The sequence below is a fragment of the Pelodiscus sinensis genome, chromosome 1 (genome assembly GCF_052426305.1).
Source record: "Pelodiscus sinensis isolate ZL-2025 chromosome 1, ASM5242630v1, whole genome shotgun sequence".
Classification (NCBI taxonomy): domain Eukaryota; kingdom Metazoa; phylum Chordata; order Testudines; family Trionychidae; genus Pelodiscus; species Pelodiscus sinensis.
The window spans coordinates 67,386,708-67,409,168 of record NC_143052.1 but is presented as its reverse complement, the minus strand read 5'-3'; the positions used below and the strand labels follow the sequence as shown (position 1 = coordinate 67,409,168).

Here is a 22,461-nt window from a genome sequence, read left to right as displayed (position 1 = left end):
AGCCCTATGGCTAAAATAGCCATCGGAGCTTTCTTGTGCAAGAGAGCGTCCACACTGCCATGGGTGCTCTTGTGCAAAAGCACAGCTCGTACATGGCAGTGTGGACATTTTCTTGGGCAAGACTTCTTGCACAAGAAGTTCTTGCGCAAGAAGCAGCCACTGTAAACATAGCCTTAGGGGTACTCAAGAGAAGTCTGGGGGGTATGTCAGTGTAACCAGCACCAGGTGGATTTGACCTGGGACCTTTGAAGTGGAGTATAGGAGCCTCTACCCTTTGAGCTAAAAGTCAACTGGCTCCCAGCCCATCTTGTAGAGGTCTCTTGATCTTAACTGTTGCTGTGGTCTAGGTACCACTTGTATTGCTCAGTAACCATACTAGGTGTGTGGGTTACATACTTCCCCTAGGTGAGGAAGTGCATCCCGAGCTTCAGAGACCCAGTTGAGATTCTGGACAAGCCCCCACTTGTAACCACCTCCAGGTGGATTTGACTTGGGACCTCTGAAGTGGAATAGAGGAGCCTCTACCCTTTGAGCTAAAAGCCAGCTGGCTTCCAGTCCCTGCTGTAGAGGTCTCTTGATCTTAACTGTTGCTGTGGTCTAGGTACCACTTGCATTGCTCAGTAACCACACTAGGGCTATGTCTACACTGGCAGCTTCTTGTGCAAGAACTGTTTTGCAGAAGAGTCCTTGCACAAAAAGTCTTCCACAAGAGTGCGTCTACACTGGCATGTGCTTTTGCGCAAGAGCATCCATGGCAGCGTGGACGCTCTCTTGTGCAAGAAAGCTCTGAGGGCCATTTTAACCATAGGGGCTTCTTGCACAAGAAATTCATGTTGCCTGTCTACGCTGCCCTCTTGTGGAAGAGCTCTTGCACAAGAGGACTTCTTCCTCGTGGGGAGAGGAATAACTCTTCTGGAAGAAGCTTTGTTTTACAACGCTATATGGTAAATTTACTTGTGCAAGAACGCGCGTGCAGTGTAGACAGCAGGGAAGTTTTTGCACAAGAACAATTGTTCTTGCGCAAGAAGCTGCCAGTGTAGATATAACCTAGGTGTATAGGTTACATCAGCACAACTGAAATTTAGAGAAAAGTGAATTTTTGTTTTAAGTTTTACAGCGCTTTATTATTTTTGTACTTTCTACATCAAAAAATTTCATCACCTGCCTGGCTATGATTAAGTTGTTTAAACAAATGTGTTTCAATGGTAAAAAAAAAATGTGTGCTTGAAAACTGTAGGTACTGGGGGTAAGTTTTTGTTTTTTAAAAAAGGGTACTTTATAAAAAAAGGTTGAGAAACACTGTGACCAAAAAGGTTGAGAAACACTGTTTGTGACCACGGGATCTGTCCACATAAAGTCAGTTTTCAGTGCCTTACATTGTATCATAAACCCTGCACAGCAGTACCAATGTTCTAGTAACCAAATTTGGGGCAGCATAAAATATCGATGTTTTCATTTGCACCCTTCACATTGCACGAACAAATTTCTGCATTTTTTTCTAGTTGGTCATTTAAAAAGTCTTTTGTATATATGCACTGATTTTTTGCCTTGTTAGTGAAATACCTGAGATCTTTGTAGCCTGCAGGTGTTAGAGAGAGAGCTATATTTATTTTTAGCGTCTTGTCTTCAAGCTTCAACTCCATCAGGATTTTTTTTCAAGAGCTATTTGTCATGTTTCTAATGATGCTGCATAATCTATTGGCAGGGCTCCCACTCTAGCTTGTGTAGAGAAATACTTCCTCATTGTGAAACAATTATTAGCTAGTTCTAACATGTCACTTTCTTGTGATGAAAGCTTTTTGTGACATTTCTGTGAGATCTATTTAAAATCTCATTCAAATAACAATCTGACAGTCCTGTCTTAGTTGTTGGCATACAGCATTGAGGGACTATCTTCTCCCTTTACTAGAAAAATGTGTTTCCAACTAACACAAGCACAAAAGGTAACAAGGAAAGGAAGAAAACAATGTTGTGCTCTTACAATGAAACAACTATGATTAAGAATATTGATCTCTCAGATACATCCACAGCTGACAAGAGTCTTTGCCAGGCTCTGTGGGGAATCAGCTCTAGATCCTCCAGAAGAGGCAAGGCCTTGGGCAGAACAAGTGGGGCTGAGAGCTAGCTTCTCCAACCAGCCCTTCTCCAGCAATGATTTAAAAGACCCAGAGCTCCGGCAACTCCCACAACCAAGGTAGCAGAGATGGCAGCTGGAAGCCCTGGGCCCTTTTAAATTGCCAGGCCCTGGAGCATTTGCCCCTTTTGCTCCTCTCCCTCACCAGTGATGACCCTGGATACATCACACTCCTAATTTCAAATGTCTCATACCAAAGAAATCTTCCCTGTAAACTTGGTCAGGTCAATCAAACTCTTTAGCCTTGATCAGGGCCTAACTTCCTCAGATCCTGATCTGTTAAATGAGAATACTACTACTTTACTTTATTGTGAATTGAGGAGGATAAATTAATACATTCAAGGCACTCCAGTGGTGATGGGCACTATCACAGATACTGGGTTAACAGAACTTCTGTTCTCTGCTGCTCTGAGTCCTTAGTTCCTGGGGGAGTTCACTGCATAGGCAGGGGCCAGCCACTCCCAAAGACAGTTCTATCTTCTGCACAGATGAACTTTGCTCTTACTGTTGAGATTGTGGCAGAGGAACAGAATTGTCAGGGTCTTCATCCCAGACCATCAAACATGTTGAAGAAAAGTTCAAATCTTGAACTCGATTTAGAATTCTATGGGCCCCTAGCGTGGTGGAGGGCAGATTTTGTTACCTCAGTTTGCAGTTAAGAGTTATAAGGTTGTGTGAAAGAAACTTGTGAGATGTTATGAGTGCTGACTATATCGAACTAAGATATTGGTTCAAATTAAGGGTATTCGAACTAGTAGTTAATTCGGACTATCTACATTAGTCTGGACTAAGGAAAGGGACTAGATAGAGGTCGTGAGCTCCTCATCTGTCTACACCACGTGATTGTAAAGTATACTCCCTGTGTATCTAGGGATCTTTTCTATTTTCTTAATTTTCAGGGATAGGGAGGGAACTGCTTAGAAAGTTATTACCTGCTGTTCTGTATTTCAAATTTTACAATATATGGTTGGGCCCCAAATTAAGTCTCTTGTGTCTTATTTCCGGGAAAATCCGTGCTGGTGATAGTTATCAGCCTCAGGCGAGCTCTCTTCTGGGACTTGGGACATTTAACATCAATCTCAAGTTAGAGCGCGTCCAAATTAGGTTTCAAAATTAATCGTTACTGCATCCCAGGGTAACAATTTGACATGAACATAAGAACATAAAAATGGCCGTACTGGGTCAGACCAAAGGTCCAGCTAGCCCAGTAGCCTGTCTCCCGACAGTGGCCAACACCAGGTGCCCCAGAGGAGGTGGACTGAAGACAACAATCAAGCGATTTGTCTCCTGCCATCCTTCTCCAGCCTCTGACAAACAGAGGCAAGGGACACCATTTTATCCCCTGGCTAATAGCCTTTTATGGACCTAACCTCCATGAAATTATCTAGCTTCTCTTTAAACTCTGTTATAGTTCTAGCCTTCACAACCTCCTCTGGCAAGGAGTTCCACAGGTTGACTATGTGCTGTGTGAAGAACTTTCTTTTATTAGTTTTAAACCTGCTACCCATTAACTTCATTTTTGTGTCCTCTAGTTCTTCTATTATGGGAACTAATAAATAACTTTTCTTTATTCACCCTCTTCACACCATTCATGATTTTATATACCTCTATCATATCCCCCCTTAGTCTCCTCTTTTCTAAACTGAAAAGTCCCAGTCGCTTTAACCTCTCTTCACATGTTTGCAGTAGCCTGTGTTGGAAGGAGGCCATAGTCTGGTATTTGTCCCCTGCAGCCTGCGGTGTTTGTTGGGAAGTTGCTCTTCAATATCCAATATGTTGCTTTCCTGGTTGTTTTTCTAATAGTCGCCTATTGAACTATACAAATACCTTTATACAGGAAAATCTAATAAATCTATATAACCATACAGTAACTTTACTTCCCTGACCAGGTCACATGTAGCCAGATCTAGCCTGGTGATTTTCCAAGAGCCTTGGATTCTATGGCAATATGGCTACTGGTGGAAGAGTAGGAGGATGAAACTGACAACTTACTTCTGTAGGATTTACCTGGTGCAGCTTTATTTAGTGGAGTGTCTGGGATTGGTTAGCTAGCACTGACTGGTGAGACTGGATGACCAGGCCTGGCTGCAGAACTGCTTCCCTAGAGATCTGTGTAAGGGTCACCCTGGAGCCGAAGCAGCATAGCACCAACATGAGCTTACCTGTGTGGAGACGTGTATGGCCATTGCCATCGGGAAGCTTGCCAACCCGATCTCTATAGGGCAGTAGCTAACTGGTTTGGTGCTGCTAGATCAACTGCTGGGGTTCTTTTCATAGAGGTTTGTGGTGCTATTTAGGGGGTGCTGTTGTGCTGAGTCATAAAATCTAGCAATGCATAGCAAGAGATTGGCAATTTTGCACAGTTGGGATTCCCATACTGTATAGGAGCTATTAATGGGATCTCCCTGTCTATTCTTTGCTACCCACATCAGGTGTTGAAGTTTATCAGTAGAAAAGGGTATTTTTCCATGGTGCTGAAAGGCTTGTGATTACTGTGGAAGGTTCATCAATAGTTACTAGCTGACCAGATTTTGTATTGCCTTGCTACACCTGCCATGAAGATGCTGGTGTCTTTTGCCATTTCCCTATTTCCCCACCCTGAAGTGGAAGGGAATGTTCAGCAAAGATTTCCCATGGGACAGTCCCTTGTAATAACCAACCCTCCCTCTACTTTCTGCTCTTTCCCAATAGAAGGGCCCCAACAGTGGACTTTCCCACGCCAAACTGGTTGCCCAGACCAGTAACTTTTGTCTGGTGTGGTGAGATTCCAGATGGAAATGGCGACCTGCTTCTCCAGGGGGATGGCGGGTCACATCTGGGTGTCACATTGACGGTGGGCAGGAGCGAGCCAGGCACACAGTTCCATGAACGTCTCCTTCCTCATTCGGAAGTTATGGAGACACTGCTGGTCATCCCACTGCTTCATCACCAGCTGGAACTGGTGTCCAGCTCCAGAACCCTCTCTCTATCGTGTGGTGTGGTTGCCAGGGCCTTGTTCCCACACACAGGCAGAGGTTCTCAAATATGAGCTCAGAGTTGAGCTCACATAGGAACATGAAGGCAGCCTGCAGAAACTGCTGCAGAAAAAGCAGCATCGTAGTGTGGGGCCATCACATACCCAGAGGCAGCTCCAGCTCCATAACAAGGAGTGCTGTGGCATCCTGAAGCAGGGCAACCAGAGCATGCACGGCAAATGCTTTGCTGTCCCTCAGAGAGGTAGGCAAGCTAACAGAAAAAGCTGAGAAACTTCTGTCTAGGGGAGTCCCTTTAAGCACACGTCTCAGGTAGCCTTAGGCAGCAGCACCTGGAAGCAACTGCTGACCAATGCCCTGCTTCTTTCCAGGTGGCCTTAAATGTGAGAGAGCATCAAATCAGTGTGGATCTATATTTCGAAATAGCACATCACTATTTTGTTGTGGGTTTTTGTGTGTAGACGTACTATTTCAAAATAAGCTTTTCCAGAAGATCTCTTCCGGAAACACTTATTTCAAAAGAAGCTTGCAGTGTAGACGAAGCCTAAGGGTATGAAACTGAGGCACAACACTTTGGCTATTTCTGTTATTCTGTGGATACAATAAAGACAACAGTCATACAAAATGTATGGACCAATTCAAAAAGGGGATTGTGGAGCTAACAAGTGTGGCCAGTGGTACTGCAGGGAAATAATATTTTTTAACTTTTAGTGTGGTTAAAAGCTAAGCAGGAGGGGAAAGGCTCTTGTACCACAACAGCAGATGATTGACAGATTTAAATAACGCTTTTTCCTCTCCGTACACTTGTATTGCAATCCAGCACAAAAAACTGACTTGTGTATCTCCCCTCTGCAGCATTTCCAGGCTCATTTTTGTAGAGCTCTTATCCATAGCAATTTCAGGCTGCCTAGCTGTCTGATGTTCTTGTGTATGCTCTAAATGTGATGCATAATATCAGTTTTGGCTGCTTAGAAAAAATCTATCAGACTTCATAGTATACATGGGGTCAAGGACACTTGTTATGCTGCAGAAACACAGACCAGTTTCTCATAGCACAGGCAACCAGTGAAAGCTTTATTAAAAATCCCATTAGTGTCTCTTGCCTTCAGCTACTTCAGCCTTTCTTTTGACTCGGCATTGGGAGCAAGCAGGGAGGGCCCTGCTCTTCACTGTGTTAATCAGTCAACTGGTTAAAGAATATGTATAAACGTTAACGAATTAAATGGGATTTTTACGGCCCTACTCCAAAGCAGTGCAAACCGACACATGCTCATTTTCATCATCTGAGTCAGATAGCACCAGCAGAAGGTTGATTTTCTTTTTTGGTTATTCTAGTTCTGTAGTTTCCACATCAAAGTGTTGCTCTTTAAAGACTTCTGAAAGCATGCTGCACACTTCACATTCTTAAACCCTGGGAAGAGCACTTTAGTGATACTTTCTTTGCAGATCTACAGTGAAAAAGTTCTTAAAACGAATGCGTGCTGAGTCATTATCCGAGACTGCTAAAACATAAAATATATGGCAAAATATAGGTATAACAAAGGAGACATAATTCTCCACAAAGTCCAGTCAAATTAAATTAACACTTTTTTTGACAAACAATATCAGCATAGAAGTAAGTTTTCTGGAATGGTGACTGAAGCACGAAGAGGCATATGAATGCCATCTCCAAAACAGGGATGTGAATAGGTAGCCAGTTACCCAGTAAGCATCACTTACCAGCTGTGGCCTGGCATGGTCAGAGGGAGGCTTCAGCCTTGAAGGGTTATTGGGTCCCAGCTTGCACGGGATCAGAAGCAGCTGGACTAGAGCAGCTCCCGCCCGTGGGCTACTCCAGTCTGTCTGACCCTGTACTAACCGGTTAAACTTACATCACTACTCCAAAAGTGCCATGCGAACACACTTGTTCTCACTTTCTGGTGACATAAATAAGAGGGCAGCATTATGTCCTGTAAACGTCAACAAACTTGTTCCTCTTAACAAGAATTAGGACTGAATAGACTTGTAGGTGCTAAAGTTTTGCATTTTTTTGTTTGAAGACAGTTATGTAACAGTGTTGGAGCAATTGTCTTGAGCTTGGATTAAATTTTGATTAAAATGTGGTCATCAAAATGCAGTATCGCTTAGCCTGGGGTCTAAATACTGCCATGCATTACCGTAAATAACCTGCGCACAAGTATTACCTGCACCTGTGTATAACCTGTGGTTTTCCCTGATTGAGTAAAAAAAATCTTGTCTACCCTGCACACGTGTATAGCCCGCAGGAGATGAACCATGGGTAATGTTAATGCAAAGCACCTGTAATCAAGTGTTAATGAGCCACAGCTGATAACGCCAAGCACTAAGTAGGCTACAACCCTTATCACTGGTATCTAACCCCTTTGAACCACACCACTTTTCCATTCATTTATTCCTTCAGTGGTTTTAACTTTAAACTTTTTAAACCTTTTAAACATGTCTAAGTACAAGCCGATTTTAAATTGTATGTAGTAGCATTTGCAAAGGACAATGGAAACAGAACCTCGGAGAAAATACTCTGAACGAAAAGTCTGTTCAGGAGTGGAATAAGGAAGAAACAGAGCTTGAAAAATTACACCTGAGGAAAAGAGCGAAATTCTTCCCGACACTGACTCCTCAAGCTCTGATTCCAAGTATGACAGCTACTCTGATTCTGCACCACAGACCTCAACTGTCACCGAAGCCGACCTAGCCTTGGCTATGGATTGTATGGATGTTTTTAAAGACAGTGACTATGATGAGAGTTTTGATTGTTTTGAGAACTCAGACGCCGAGGAGGATGCTGCTGGCGCTGATTCTAGAGATCAGAGTGAATGAGAATGCGAAGAAGGCTTTTTTTAAAATTGTTTTTATTCTTTTACTAGTTGTACAGTAAACTAATGAATTTTAATGAATTTTAAGAAACTGCCTCTAATATTAAATTAAAATATGCTGCTTTTCTCAAGTAAGAGTCAGTCTTGTCTTCCTTTCAGTAAAAAAAAAAAAAAAAAAAAAAAAAAAAAAAAAAACCCAAAACCTGTATTACATGCGGACGAGTATAGCCCACGGGGGGGGGGGGGGGGGGGGGAGAAGAAAGAGGGGGTATGTAAAACTTTGCATAACCTGCGGGTTATATTCACTGAAGTACGGTATATTAGTTTCACAGTCTTGAGCAGAGAGGTTTTGCCAGCAGAGTATGCAAATGAAGCATTGATTAGTATTTTGTCATGCATTTGTATAATCTATTCGTGCTGTTTTTGCGCAAGGAATTTTTTGTGCAAAAATGGCTCAAATAGATTATGCAAATAAGCGTGACAAAATGCTAATCAGCACTTCATTTGTATAATCTCTGCCGGCAAAAGCCGGCAGCATAGACATAGCCTAACAATGTAGTTCCTTGTGCGTAAAATTGCTTGTATTCTGTATTGTGAAATAAATATATTTGAAAATGTAGAAAAACGTCCAAATATTTAATAAATTTAAATTGGTGTTCTATTATTTAACAGTGCAATTAAAACAGATTTTTTTATTTTAATGGTTAATTTTTTTTAGTCAGTCATTTGAGTTAGCTGCAATTAAGCAATAGCCCCATTGTGTATGGATGAAAACTTGTAAGATAATTGGATATAAACATATATGTATAGACAAATCTCTATTACCAATCCTGAGCCATCCAGTCCCAAAACTTTTTCCATTTAGGAAGGGGACCAGTTCATTAGATGTGCTAATTTGGCATCCAGGTTCAGGTTCAACAGAATGCAAATGTTCATTTTTTAAAAAGTTTCTGCCCTTTGTTGTGAAAACAATCATCTGAACATGAATTAGTGTGGTCATTTCCTGAACAGCAAATAGGTGCAAACTCTCCCATTCATTTTCAACTGTTAACTCTGAAGCCAATAATGGCTACTTAGGAATCACATTTGAAATTAATGTAGGTGTGCAATTTGCCTATAAATATAACAACTGTAGAGTCACATCAATTTACTGCATGAAAAAAATGGCCAAACAAAGGACAGAAGTAATAGTGATCCAAAAAGGGCCATGTATCACCCAATAAATATCCCATTATTTCATCTCTGCTCACTAGTTTATTTAGACTAGAGCAGTAACTTGAAAATCCAAGTCCTGGGCCACATTTTTACACGCAATTGGACTGACTCCCATGACTTCTAATTTAGTGGTTTTAGCTAAACATGTCTCAATGTACTGTAGTTTAGCACTGAAGTGCTGGCACACTTTACTATAGTGGATCTATCAGGCACATTCAATGTACATTTATGACACTTAGTAAATTAATTCAACTGTAAAGCTGTATTTTATAAATAAATGATTGATTTGCTGTATCTTTAAAAATGCTTCAGATCAAGATACTAGAAAGTGAATTTTTTTCAGCTAGACACACACAAATTAACTGCATTATATGTTAAGAAAAATTACTTTATAGTGAAAAATAGCCATTTCTTGAATATAGACAATCAATAAAACCACATGCATAAGGCTCAGCTGATTTTCTGCTGGATTTTTAAGTGTAAGGAAATCTAATCAGATTTGTGAATTTTCATGCTATTTCAGGAAGAAACAAATAAATTAGTGCCAGGTTAATGTCACATTTTAATGTACAGATTAGATTAATCTCTAATACCAATTCACATACTGACATTGAGGGAAAATAAATTTTCAAATGTTTAAAATAAAGTGTAATGTAATTTGCTTACTATGGAAAAAAAATCTATGTACCCTCAGTTCATTTCGATTAATATCTTGCCTCCTTCCCTTTTACTTTAATCTATTTTCTCTTTGCATATCCAGACATTTTCTAATGCTCTCAAGTGATAACATTCCTTAAGCGTCTTTCTGGTCCCAAGAACTGCTCTTAGTGATATGCAGTGATTTACACGCACTAAGTCACATACAATTTCCTTATATTTCTCCTCTTCTCAGACACAAGGGCTACCCTTTCTGTATAGCTACTGCATAAAATAAAAAAAAAAGTCAAAATAACATGCACTATGTTTTGTTTAATTTAATAACATTGTGTCCAGTGTAATGGTATCCTGCCCAGAGCTATTTTAATAGAGCTAATGGTACAAAAGAGGGGAGAATCATTCTTTAAATAGCATTGTTTGCACACTTTTAGATTTAATGGTGGGAAATTTAAAAACTCAATGTTGGCACAACTCTGCTATTACTAACCATGCCAATACCCTGCACTTTTGAAAATCCTACCCTTATACTTGCTAGGTGCAAAACTGCTTGTTTAAAACTTATTAATTTAACAGCAATTAAGGCATTTTATACTGCTATGCAAAGTGATTTTTAATGTTACGGATATATGTTCAGTGTTGTATGGTGCTTTAGTTTTGGGATCCACAATAAATGGCAATGGAAACTTGGCTAAAACTCTCTTTAATCCCTGAAAAGATACTCTTGATTCATTCTACATAATATACTAGACAATACGAATATTTAAATGAAAAGCTAAACTCTGTTAAAGTATTTTGTTATCACTCTTTCCTACTGAACTCACCATTATCTACTTTTTTCTGAGAGCCTTCCTCTAATGAAGGGGTGAGCAAAGGGGCCGCCCGTGGGCCGGATCTGGTCCACCAGCTGGTGGGTCTGGCCTGCAGCTGCCCTGTCGCTTCCCCACCTCTGGGCCAATTGAGACTGGGGGAGCATGCAAAGTCTCTTCCCCCCGCCAAGGGCACATGGCAGCTAGCAAGAAACACCAGCAGCTTTAAAATAGCTGGTGTTTCTCTCTAGCTATCACATGGCCCTTGAAGGCAGGGGGTAAGAGACCTCAAACTCCACCACACCCCAGGTCCTGACTGACCTGAGGACGGGGGAGCTCACGTTCCAGGGGCGCACTGCAACAGAGGGAATCGCCAGCTGTTTTATAACAGTCAGTGGCTCTCTTTAGCTGCCACGCGCCTTTGGCAGGGCAGGAGCAGGGAGTGAGAGATTTTACGTGCTCCCCTGTCCCCAGGCCCAGACTGGGCTGGGCACAGGGGGAGCATGCAAGGTCTCCTCCCATTGCAGCACCTAGAGGGAACCACCACCTGTTTTAAATCAGCTGGCGATTCTCTCTAGGTAATGGGGAGAGGGACTCACATGCTCCCCCACTCCAGGCCAATCACAGTCAAGGGGAGGAGCACAAGAAAGCTCCTGGCCCTGGCTCTGCCCTTTCCTGGGTGGCCCGGGGCCACTTAAGAAAGTGGACCTCTTTTAAAAATTATTGTCCCCCCACTCTAATGTCTAATGGCATTAACATAAAAATGTGCTAGCACAAAATCCTAACAAAATTATAAAGTAAAGTAGGTTTATTTACAGTTAAATATAATAAGGGCACATACGCCTTTCATGTTACAGTGCTCTTTAACAAGAACATTAAGGTGCAGTGGTCATACTTAGGTTCTGCCAAGTTTCCCATGCTTAAAACTGGGGATAATCACTAGAACTGATATTCACTCTCAAACTGGATGGATTTTTTTTATGGGTCACATTCTGCAAGTGGATCCAGTTGGAAAATTTCTGCATGACCACAAGAGTACACACATGCAATCCAGTTGCAGGATCTGATCCTATATAATAACTTAAAACTGTTTACTGAAATTTTAGCCTGTCATTTTTTGACAAAAGTGAAAATCTTGTAATAGTTTATCAACAATAAAGGCCCCAACACCTTAACATCTCCAGTGAACGGTAATTTCTAAAACAAAAAAGGGAGTATTACTGAAAAGGAACATGACCATCTCCAGTTGGTGAACGTGCTACCATTAAATTCAGACTATTGAAGAGTAATTCCACAGTTACAGAACAAGCTACATCTTTTCTAAACAGTTGATTTATGAATTAAAAAATTGTTACTTTACTTTTAGATATCAGTAATTTAATCTAATAAGTACCTTATGATGCTGCTTATTATGTAAGCTGCATATTTCTATTTCATAAAAAGGAAGACTTTCAGAAAACAAAGTCAGAAAACTGTTTTGCTTATTGAAAAAAGGTTAGTTTTGATTTTAAATTTAGCCATATGCCTGAGATATTGTTAGTGTCACTTTTTCTTACCCATCATCAAAAGCATGGAAAAGGCAACAATGCTCATTAAAGAACAATTTTTTAAAGACTTCCATGAATATTCATTCTGCAATATTGTCCAAGACAATGAGAAATATACACCAAACTAGAATTCAGTGATTTCATCAATACTTCTGTGATCTACATTACAGAAAATATACAGTATTTTGTGTGTGGCTCAGTGAACAGTGTTGGTTGTATGGCAGATCCAGGTTTGATTTCTAGTTGTATTTTCTCATCCCGCTTCCCCCCCCCTTCTTCTATGAGGGGCTGGAAATTATTTGGAGTCCAAGCATGAAGCTTCAGAGGGGAAAATACTTTGTTGCCCGGTGATGATGTGTGTCCATTTAAGGAATAGCACTGACAGGTTATTAGCAGAGCCTCATTTGGTCCTCAATACCCAGAAAGATGGTATTTGCCCATGAAACATACAGGCTAAGGAAGTTAAGATGGTGAATCCTTCTGGCTTTGCAAAGGATACAAAGGACTCACTCCCTCAAGCAAGGTAAAAACGGTGCTTTGAGAAGAAACCTTTGATTCACATTAAGTGCATTTGAACTATGTATGAAAAGATTTAAGAAGTTTCACCCTCTTGGCCAGAAACCCCATGCCACACCAGGAAGTAATAAAGCAATGACTACAGAAGAAAAGAGGTTCACTGCATTGTTGTCCAGTATAGGTTTTCCAGATATGTGCTTTGAGTCTTTTGTTTGGTGGTTGACAACCATGCCAATACGCTTGTCAAAACCTAGGGAAAGTAAACAAAAGATAAATGTTCATAGTTGAGAGGAAAGCCATTACCAAGATCTCAAATAAGCATGACTGCCTACAAGTGTTTAGTATTTGGCTGTGGAGCTAAACAAGTGTGTTTATTCCAAACCAATACTACCATATATACTTGATAAAATAAACCTAATTTTTTGGGTAAAAAATAATGCAGTAGAGAGCAGGGGTTAAACTTATATAAAGGTCATTGCATTTTACTATTTTTTAATGGGGAGAGGGGGGAAGGGAGGTCAGCAGACAAAGTTCCCAGCTCAGCAGAGCAAACTGCTTGCCTGTTGAGAGGTTTTATGTACCTGGAATGTCTGCAGGCATGAAGCCCCTCAGCTCCCAGTGGCTGATATTTGCCGTTCCAGGTCAATGGGAGTGATGGGAAGTAGCAGCCAGCACATCCCTTGGCCTGCACTGCTTCCCACAGCTCCCATTGGCTGGGAATAGCAAATAGCAGCCAATGGGAGCTGAGAGGCTCTGTGCCTGCAGATACTCCAAGTAAACAAAACATCCTGATGTGCCAGCATCTTACACTGATGAGCTAGGACTGGAAGTTTGCAAACCACTGATAGTTGGCTTATGTACAGGTCATTGTGATTTTTACAATTTTTTTTTTAAATTTGGGAGTTGGGGCATTGGCTTATGAACAAATGGGCTTATATGATGGAGTAGATATGGTAATTATTCTAAACTATTATTCTAAACTAACACTAATCGCCTAAAAGAAAGTAATCTAGATTCTATACTTTTAATTACTGCCATTGAGATGCTTTTAAAAAAAAAAAGTAGTTACTGTATGAAATCTACATATGCAGTTCTATAGTAAGTTAATGATAGTGGTAATGTAGAAAAAAACTCAAGCTAAAAATTGTTCTGATAGGAAGGCTGTTGTTTAACAGACAAATGATTAGAAAGAAATGTCTGTCAAAGCAAGAATTACTTTTCAGTGATAAACACTATAAACAAAATGGCAAGTCTACTCCTCTTAGGGCTAGTCAACACTATAAGCTTAGCTCAACGTATTCAGTGTTAGGTTGTATTTGCAGTGGTATATCTACACTGCCAGTCCTTCCCGTCCAACCTAGAGGGTCTTTCAAAATTGACCCTTGTACTCCACCTGAACAAGTGGAGTAAAGCCTAAGGCAATATTCATGCTTCAAACTAAGAACAGTGAAAACACTGTGTATTGTAATTTAGAGTTACTGGCTTCCAGAGGCTGATTGAACTCTAATAATCATGAGTCAGGTGAGCAGGAAAAGCCCTGGAAACTTTTGCATGTTCCTTTCCCATTGGAGCAGTATGGAGAGTTCATTAGCACAGCTGAGTATACATGCCCAGGGTCACACAGCCTCCATCATGGAGTGTTCAGGAGACAGTTCATTTGTTTGCTGGGTGGAGGGAGGAGGAGAATCTGTGCAGACAGAGCTCTGACCAGCAAAAATAAATACTATTATCAATGCCAAAATTGTCCAAAGTTTGGTGGATACAGGCTACACCAGACACACAGCAATGCTGTGTGAAAATAAAGGAGCTTAGAAAAGCATACCACAGCATAAGGCTGGTTCTGAGCCACAGACATGGGAGGCTGACAACATGCACCCACCATAATGACCCACAACAATGTTTTAATTCCATGGGACACTGGGTCCCAGAATTCCAATCTGCTGTTGGGACTATGAGACAGAGCACAGTGTATCACTTCTTGAGTCCATGTAACCCCTGGCAGTGAAGATTATGCTTTGTTAACCACAGCCACCTAGTGGGGACATGCATTTGTTAATTTGGATGCTCAAAAAAAAATTGACTTAATTTTGTAGTGTAGACATGCCCTTTGATCAGTGGAAGAACATTTGGGAGGACATGTAGAAGGGCCTGGGCCAGCCCCATGGGGAAAACAGAGTGAGCACCACCTAGTCCCGCTTTAGCCCCAAATGCAGCTCTGCTCCTGGCCCGGCCCAATTTTGACTCCAGTCACAGCTCCACTCCACCTCATGCCCCACCTCCAGCCCAGTTCTGCCCTCATGCCAGTGGGGCTGGGGTGGGCAGAGCAGCAGTGGTGCTCATGTGGGAGCAGGGGCTTAATCCCATGGGGCGAGGGGGAGCAGTCACGACTCTTCACGGGGTTCCCTATGCTGCCTGGTGCAGGCGGGTGGGGAGCTGGGGTGGCTCTCAGGGACACCTGGAACAGATGCGAGTTGGGGCTTTCTTCACCTCCCTCCTTCTGTGCTCCTGGAAGCCAGAGCTGGTGTTCCAAGCCTCGCACCTGCACAGGCTCTGGAGGGGTTGGGCCTGAGCTCCCGTTGCGGACCTCACGTGCAACTGAAAATCAGCTCACGTGCCACAGGTTGCTGACTCCTGATTTAGTTGTATTGGCTTTCCCTCCACCAGCCTCGCCACTCTACCTTTTTATTAGTGGTGTTTTAACATTGTCTTTCTTTAGCTACCAGTGGGCTCTCCCTGCCACTCCATTGTTGTGTGTACCAGGAGAAATGCCCATTTCTAGAAAACTGACATATGAAGTATGTGGGGGCAGGGAAGAAGGAAGGGAAGGGGAGAAGGAAGAAACACCTCGGAGTAGGCCAATATAATATATGCCAGTATTTCGCTTTGAGGCTCTCTTAATGCCTGTATGTTAAAAAATAAAAATATTCATCTTGAACTTCTGTTTTATTGTAAAGAGATGCCTGCAAAACACACCAAAAATAATTTTTAGGAAAAGCTATTTGGAAACCAAATAGGTGGCAACATTGCTGCCTCCCAATCACTTAATAAACTTAGACCAAAACCAGAATTCAGTGGTAACTGAATGTGACTAGAGAGGCACTAAGTTCACACTGAGGTAGCTTAACTTTTACTTAAAACTTACTATAAAAAGCCAGACCTTGTGTCCATTTTCTAGACAACTCACCAAACCTACACCAAAGTTTCCCTGGAACAGAGAAAGACTTTCTACTTCCCACATAAACTCCTTTAGAAAGAGTCACAATAAAAACCCAATGTGCCATACACAAGGCCAAATTCTGTCACCCTTAATTACAAGTAGTTAGTGACTATATGATTAATCCCACTCAAATCAATGTGACTATTTCCAAAATAAGGTATTAACCCATGTGAGTAAGGCATGACAATCCAACCCTAACTTTATTATATTTGTCCTAGAATAATAGAAAGTAAAAGTAAAATATTGTCAAACAGTATTACACATGCTTCGGTTTGACTAATTCGGTGGAGCATGCATGAAAAAAAAAGTACAGAAAGCCAGAGTGCAATGCTATGATCTGACATAGTCAAGCAAGACCAGATGAAAAAAAAAATGTTTTTCTCCGATCATACCACTTTACATCCATTTTAATGATACAAAAAGGACAGCGGACTCAGAGATTTTTAAAATGCCAAAATCTAAAAGCAAGGAGAAGAACGAAGATGGAAGAGGATAAGGATGAAGATGAATTTCCTTTACTACCATCTTCTTTCTGAGCTCCATCATTCCACTTACCTTCCTTTAACCACTGTGGTAATTCCTCCATTCTTGCCCCATTTTCAAAATCTTCTTCCCAGGCCTTTCTGAAGTTAAAAGGGAGCTTTTAAGCTAATCAGAAAAATATGCAGAAAATGTCTTACCAGTGTATTGCATTGTAGCTCCTAAATAGGAGTCAATAATCGATCCCAGTAAACCAGCCATTGCACCAAACACAACAATTGGCCACTGAGGAGCAGATATATCCAGATCACTCACAAAAACAAGTTGAGTGATAAAGTAAGCCACACCTACTAACATGCCACCAATGAGACTTGAAATTAGGCCCACTAATGTAACACCTCCATGAGTACCTAAAAGAAACAGAAACAGAGTGGCATTATAAACCATTTCAGAAGATGTATTAATTGGCTTTACTGGTGTACTTGAGTGTGAAGACAGAACTACTCTCTCAATCCCAGAGGCTTTATTACACTAGCCTTTGTTTCCCTAAAATTTCTAGTCATGGCCAAAACCTTGTCTAAACTGATGCTGAATCTGCAAAGTTGCTGCCAAAGAACTATCACTTCAATAATTGGATGACTTCAAGTCTCCATGGCTATTAAGCCAGAAAATTTCACAAACAATAAGTTAAACTAATATTAAGCAAAACTGGAAAGAAAAAAGTTTCAGTTTAGGGGTAGAGAGGGAGGAAGATAAAGATATCCTTCCAACCTGTACACATATAACTATTCAGTCAAAGCGTCTACCATTCAAACTTTCAGAAGTAGTTCACCAAGACATGTTTTGCCAAAAAGATACTTAAAAGAAATTATCTAAAAAAGCAATATGTTTAACAATTTATTCAAAAGGAGCTCTGATGGTGAAAAAATACTTGAGGCAAACTATTATTCTCACAAGATTTAGAAGTCAACAATCACTAACTCTCAAATGTAGGAATCTAGAGTTTTTTGCTTCAAGGAAACTGCATTGCTTAAAGAAATTAGCAATGTCATGTTACAGGACATAGGGAATATGAATGCCAGTCTTGGTAAGACAGCCAAGCAGGAAATGAAATGACTATTTGGTTTAAAAATGTATTTTTGTAATCTATATTTAAGACATACATCCTGCTAATGATTAGAAACCTTATCTAGCTTAATTTTAAAAAAGCGTTTCCATTTCCTTTTGTTAAAACAAGTCAGATGACAGTTACTATCCTTTAAATTACATCTACTTGAAAATTACCACATTAATGGTATTTAAAAAAAAAAGCAGTCTCAATTTTTTAAGATGGGTTTTATCTCACAGGAAGCTGTCTAACTGCAGCTATTTGAATTTTTTTTCCAGAAAAATACATTTGAGAGTATTCAATGCATTTTCATGTCACCAAAACTATTAAAAAAATCAGGTCAAATTAGATTATTAGTTTTGGATAAGAAAGCTGGTATTCTTTTTTTAAATCATCAAGACAATTTATTGTGCCTATTTCAAAACAAAACATTTAGTTTTGACCATTTGACCATTTTATAATTTAGATTTTTTAAACAAAAAGGGCTAAAATCACCTAAAAATGAAAAACAACAAACAAACAAAATTGTTTCAGAACAAAATGTTTTGTTGAACCCAAAATGAAATGTCTTTTTTTTGGGGGGGGGGGGGGGGGGGGGGAATGTAACAGTTTCCCTTTCAACCAAACCAAACCAAGTTATTTTTGGAATTTTTTTGACCCTGCGTGTAGAAACGAAACAAAAAACAAAACAAAACAAAAACAAAAAACAACTTCCCTTCCCCCATCCCCAATTATCTGCTTAGCTCTCTCTCAATCCAATCTTTTTTGAAAATGATTACTGCCAGTGACAAACAGAATGTAGTAAATACTATGTCAAAATACATATTTTACTACACAAAACTTCATATTATGTGTTAAGGGTCCCAGAAGAAAATGATGCATTAAAGACACCAATGTGCAAATCAGCAAGGTCTTACCTATTGGCACCTTTTCCCAGGTTGTTATTAACCTTGGCTCACTTTTACTCCAGACACTGCCAATCTCTGAAGACCAGGTATCACCAGCAGAGCAGGCCAGAGCTCCCAAAAGGGATAAACACATCCACGATGCAGTGTACTGCTTGGAAAAATCTATTGGAATTTCACCTGGTCCATTTTCTATCATATACAGAAGAGCTAGCTCTGTAGGGACACCACCATTACAGAATACTTGCACCCAATTCCTCTGCCCACCTGCATTAAAACAAAAACATTTGAGTATTTTCATCTGTAACAGAGAGACCTGACAGTCACATCATATAGTACCAAAAGCAAATAAAGCGCAAATCCCCCCAAAATACACACAGCCTAAAAACCAACATGAATATCTAAGCTACAATCACTATTTTTAGTTTATTACTATTAAATGATTCACTAGCTAGCACCTTGCTTGTAGTCCAGGATGGGGATAAAAGGATAAGAATGCTTCACTTGGTATTCTCTATTCTGTGCGTATGTCTAGACTGCATCTCTGTTGGCAGAGGGATGCAGATTAGGCAGGTCGACATTGCAAATGAGGCAGGGATTTAAATATCCCATGTTAATTTGCATAAAAATGGTCACTGCGTTTTGCCAACTCAGCACCTTGTCGGCAAAAAGCGGCAGTCTAGAGGGGGATCGGTTGAGAAAGAAAGCCTTTTTCGACAGATCCCGTAAACCTCCTTGCTAGACGCATAAGGGATCTGTCGAAAAAGGCTTTTTTTCCTCGACAGATCCCCCTCTAGACTGCCGCTTTTTGCCAACAAAGTGCTGAGTCGGCAAAACGTGGTGGCCATTTTTATGCAAATTAGGTGTGGGATATTTAAATCCCTGCCTCATTTGCAATGTCGATTTGCCTAATCTGCATCCCTCTGCCAACAGAGAGGTGCAGTCTAGACATACCCTGTCTGTGCATGTACCCCTGGATATAGATATTTGCCAAGTTTTACAACAAGCTACATACAAAGACCTAGCGAAATAAGTCCAAATTAAATTTTCATACAAACTATTACTTTATACCTCTCTATATACTGAAATGCAAGTATAGTATTTATATTCCAATTGATTTACTTCATGTAGTCGAAATGAGGCAGTAAGCATGTTTTCAGTAATAGCGTACTGTGGCACTTTGATTTTTATGCCTGATTTTGTAAGCAAGTAGTTTATAAGTGAAACTTGGGGGTGTACAAGACAAATCAGACTAATGAAATGGGTAGAGTAGCCTGGAAAGGCTGACATCTCTAACTGTAACATCTCTAACTTTCAAGTACCAGGCAAAATACAGTATCTTCTTTACAGGTTGTCTCTTAGAATAGTTCTTAGTGTTTACCTTCTTTGAATTCTGAATCTATCTGCTTCTTTACATCTTCTTTCCATTTAGTAAGTTTTGAAGAAGTAAGAAAAAACATGAGCAGGGCAGTGAAGAAGCTGAAATTTGCAACTGATAGGATAAACCCAACCACTAATCCTGAAAAGGGGAGAGAAGGGAGAGAAACAAAAAATTAAGTTAGTTCATGCAATCATCTGCTCAAAACAATTAACAAATTATTGTGAAATCTTAAAAATGCTCAATTACTTCTTCATGATAAATCTACAATAAAATGACAGGGCGATTAGCAAGATCATTTCAGTAGAACCTGAAAAGTGTATGCACAATTTTAAGAGCCAACCATTTTAACTGAAAAATAAATTGGCCTTCTTTGCTTTGATGTTTTCCTTTAACATTCCTTAATTTTCCACTAAGTATTTTGGACAGCATATAGTCATATGATATTGCCAGGAAACAGTATTAGTCATCTATGCAAGAACCAAAGAAAATTAAGCTAAGAGGCCAAATGACATCTAAGGGATATACCCTGGCTGAAATATTGTATTGGTTTTGGTCAGAAAGCAGAAAAAGCTATTGTTATGTTTCCAGTCACTCTTTTTAAATGCTAACTTTAAACACATTTTTTATGGACTGGGCGTTTTTTTTTTTAAATTGAGTCACCTCATCTAACAGGTTGGGCATTCCTCCTCTATCTATTCATATCATGTCCTGACAGTTGCTACCATCTCTTTTTTTTTCTGTTCATTTTTTCACTTTTTTTCCTTCTGTCTATTCTATTTCCTTTTCTCTGTCCTTCTCTTTGCCCATTTTTAAACTGTTGCTTTTTCACATGTTAGTTTTTTTACTTTTCTCCTGCTCACTGGGTACTTCTGATTTCCCCTACATACACAACTGCTCATCAGAAGCCCCAGAGTGCTAGTAAAAGCAAACATTGAGGCTCAAGTAGCTCAATGTCACTAGAGTACAGAAGCTTAGCCTGATGGCCTGTTTTTCTAGATAAGTGAGCTACTCTTCTTCTTCGAGTGGTTGCTCATGTCCATTCGAAGTAGGTGTGCGCGCCGCGTGCACCATGTCTTCCGGAGCGTTTTCCCTAGCAGTACCCGTAGCAACAGCGGGGTGCCCCCTGGAGTGGCACCGCCATGGCAGGGCATAAGTACCCTTGCCGGCGCTGCCCCATCTCAGTTCCTTCTTACCGCCGTGCTGGTCGTTGGAGCATCTCTCTCTCTCTCTATAGCTGTTAGGCTTAGATAGTTAATGGTTCCCGTTTCTCACATTGTAAATAGTTGTGTAGTTAGATAGTTAGGTTTGTTGTTTTTTGTTCCTTCCCCCCTTGGGGGTAAGGAATGCCAGGGCCGCAAGGCTTCAAGACGTGGGCTGACTGCGGGAAGTTTATGCCCAGGGGCGACCCACACAACAGTTGTCTTAAGTGTCTGGGTGAGGCTCATTTGGCAATCGCCTGCAAAATCTGCAAGTCTTTCAAGCCTTGTATGAGGAAAGAAAGAGTTTCCCGCTTGAAGCTTCTCCTCATGGAGACGGCGCTTCAACCGGCACCGCCGGACCATCCTGCGGTGCACAGCGCACCAGCCTCCACGCGCGAGGCCGCACACCGGCACCGATGTCAAGATCCCGGCACCGGTCTCACTCTCCACCACCTAAGAGGGTGAAGAAGTCCCGGGGCAGGTCTCCGTCTAAGAAGCCCATGTCGGCTGGACACCACACCAGCAGTTCACCGGTACATGTTTCCCCTCCGGTGCACCGTCGGCACCGAGGGGGTCTAGTGAGCCCTGGTCGCCTGCCCTCTCATCGCCCGTCTACGCCGGACACCTTTGAAGCGGCGCAGGACCTAATAAGACTTACGACCTCCCCGCCATCGTCGGTTGACTCGGACGGGTCGAGGTCGCCCACGGTGCAAGCTCGGAGGGCACCGCCATTGCCCATGCATGGCCAGGGTCGGCATGCTACAGTGGCTTATGCGTCGGGACCAACCCCGGTGGGGTCGGCTCCCGCTACTACTACGGCACTCTTCACAACGCCGAATCGTCATTCTCAGGGAGCTTCGAGCCATGGCAGGTCATTGCTCTCCAAGTTGCCAGAGCCCCACATGGCTGTACCGGTGCCATACCCCCACGGCCATGTGGCCTACCAGGAGTCGGCGTCCGTCTCCGTGCCGTCATTGGCACCGGCATCGACCCAGTGGTCTACCCCGATACCGGGCCTGGGCACCCCGGTACCGTTCCTGTTGGGCACGACTCAGTCGGCATCGAGCCTGAGCACCTCGGTGCCAGACCTGCTGGCCACGTAATCGGCACCAGGCCTAAGTACCCCGGCGCCGCAGCTGCTAGCCACTCTATTGACACCGGGCCTGAGCACCCCGGTGCCGCAGCTTCAGTTGGCGCAACCAGCACCGGGCCTCGGCACCCCGGTGCCGCAGCTGCACCTGGCGCCGGGCCTAGGAACCCCGGTGCCGCAACTCCAGGCATCGCAACCGACACCGAGCCTGAGCACCTCGGTGCCACAGTTACTGGCGACGCAGCCGGCACCGGGCCTTGGCACCCCAATGCCACAAACGGTGCAGCCGGCACCTAGCCTGAGCACCTCGGTGCTGCAAATGACGTCGCAAACGGCACCGGGCTTGGGTACCCCGGTGCCGCAGCTTCTGACGGGGCAGCTGGCCCCGGGCCTGGGCACCCCG

General features: G+C 41.9%; 1 protein-coding gene across 1 annotated transcript in view; it reads right to left on the bottom strand.

The window, feature by feature from the left end:
* Window positions 1–6,159: 6,159 nt before the first annotated feature.
* FAABTP (fatty acid amide binding transmembrane protein) overlaps window positions 6,160–22,461 on the bottom strand; it is a 34,113-nt gene continuing 17,811 nt past the window's right edge. Inside the window, exons 4-7 of the mRNA XM_006121553.4 lie at window positions 19,770–19,907; window positions 18,401–18,655; window positions 16,576–16,785; window positions 6,160–12,928 (exon numbers count right to left, since the gene is read on the bottom strand). Coding sequence (XP_006121615.2) covers window positions 12,765–12,928; window positions 16,576–16,785; window positions 18,401–18,655; window positions 19,770–19,907 — 767 coding nt within the window. The 3' untranslated portion in view covers window positions 6,160–12,764. The remainder of the gene's footprint in view (window positions 12,929–16,575; window positions 16,786–18,400; window positions 18,656–19,769; window positions 19,908–22,461) is intronic.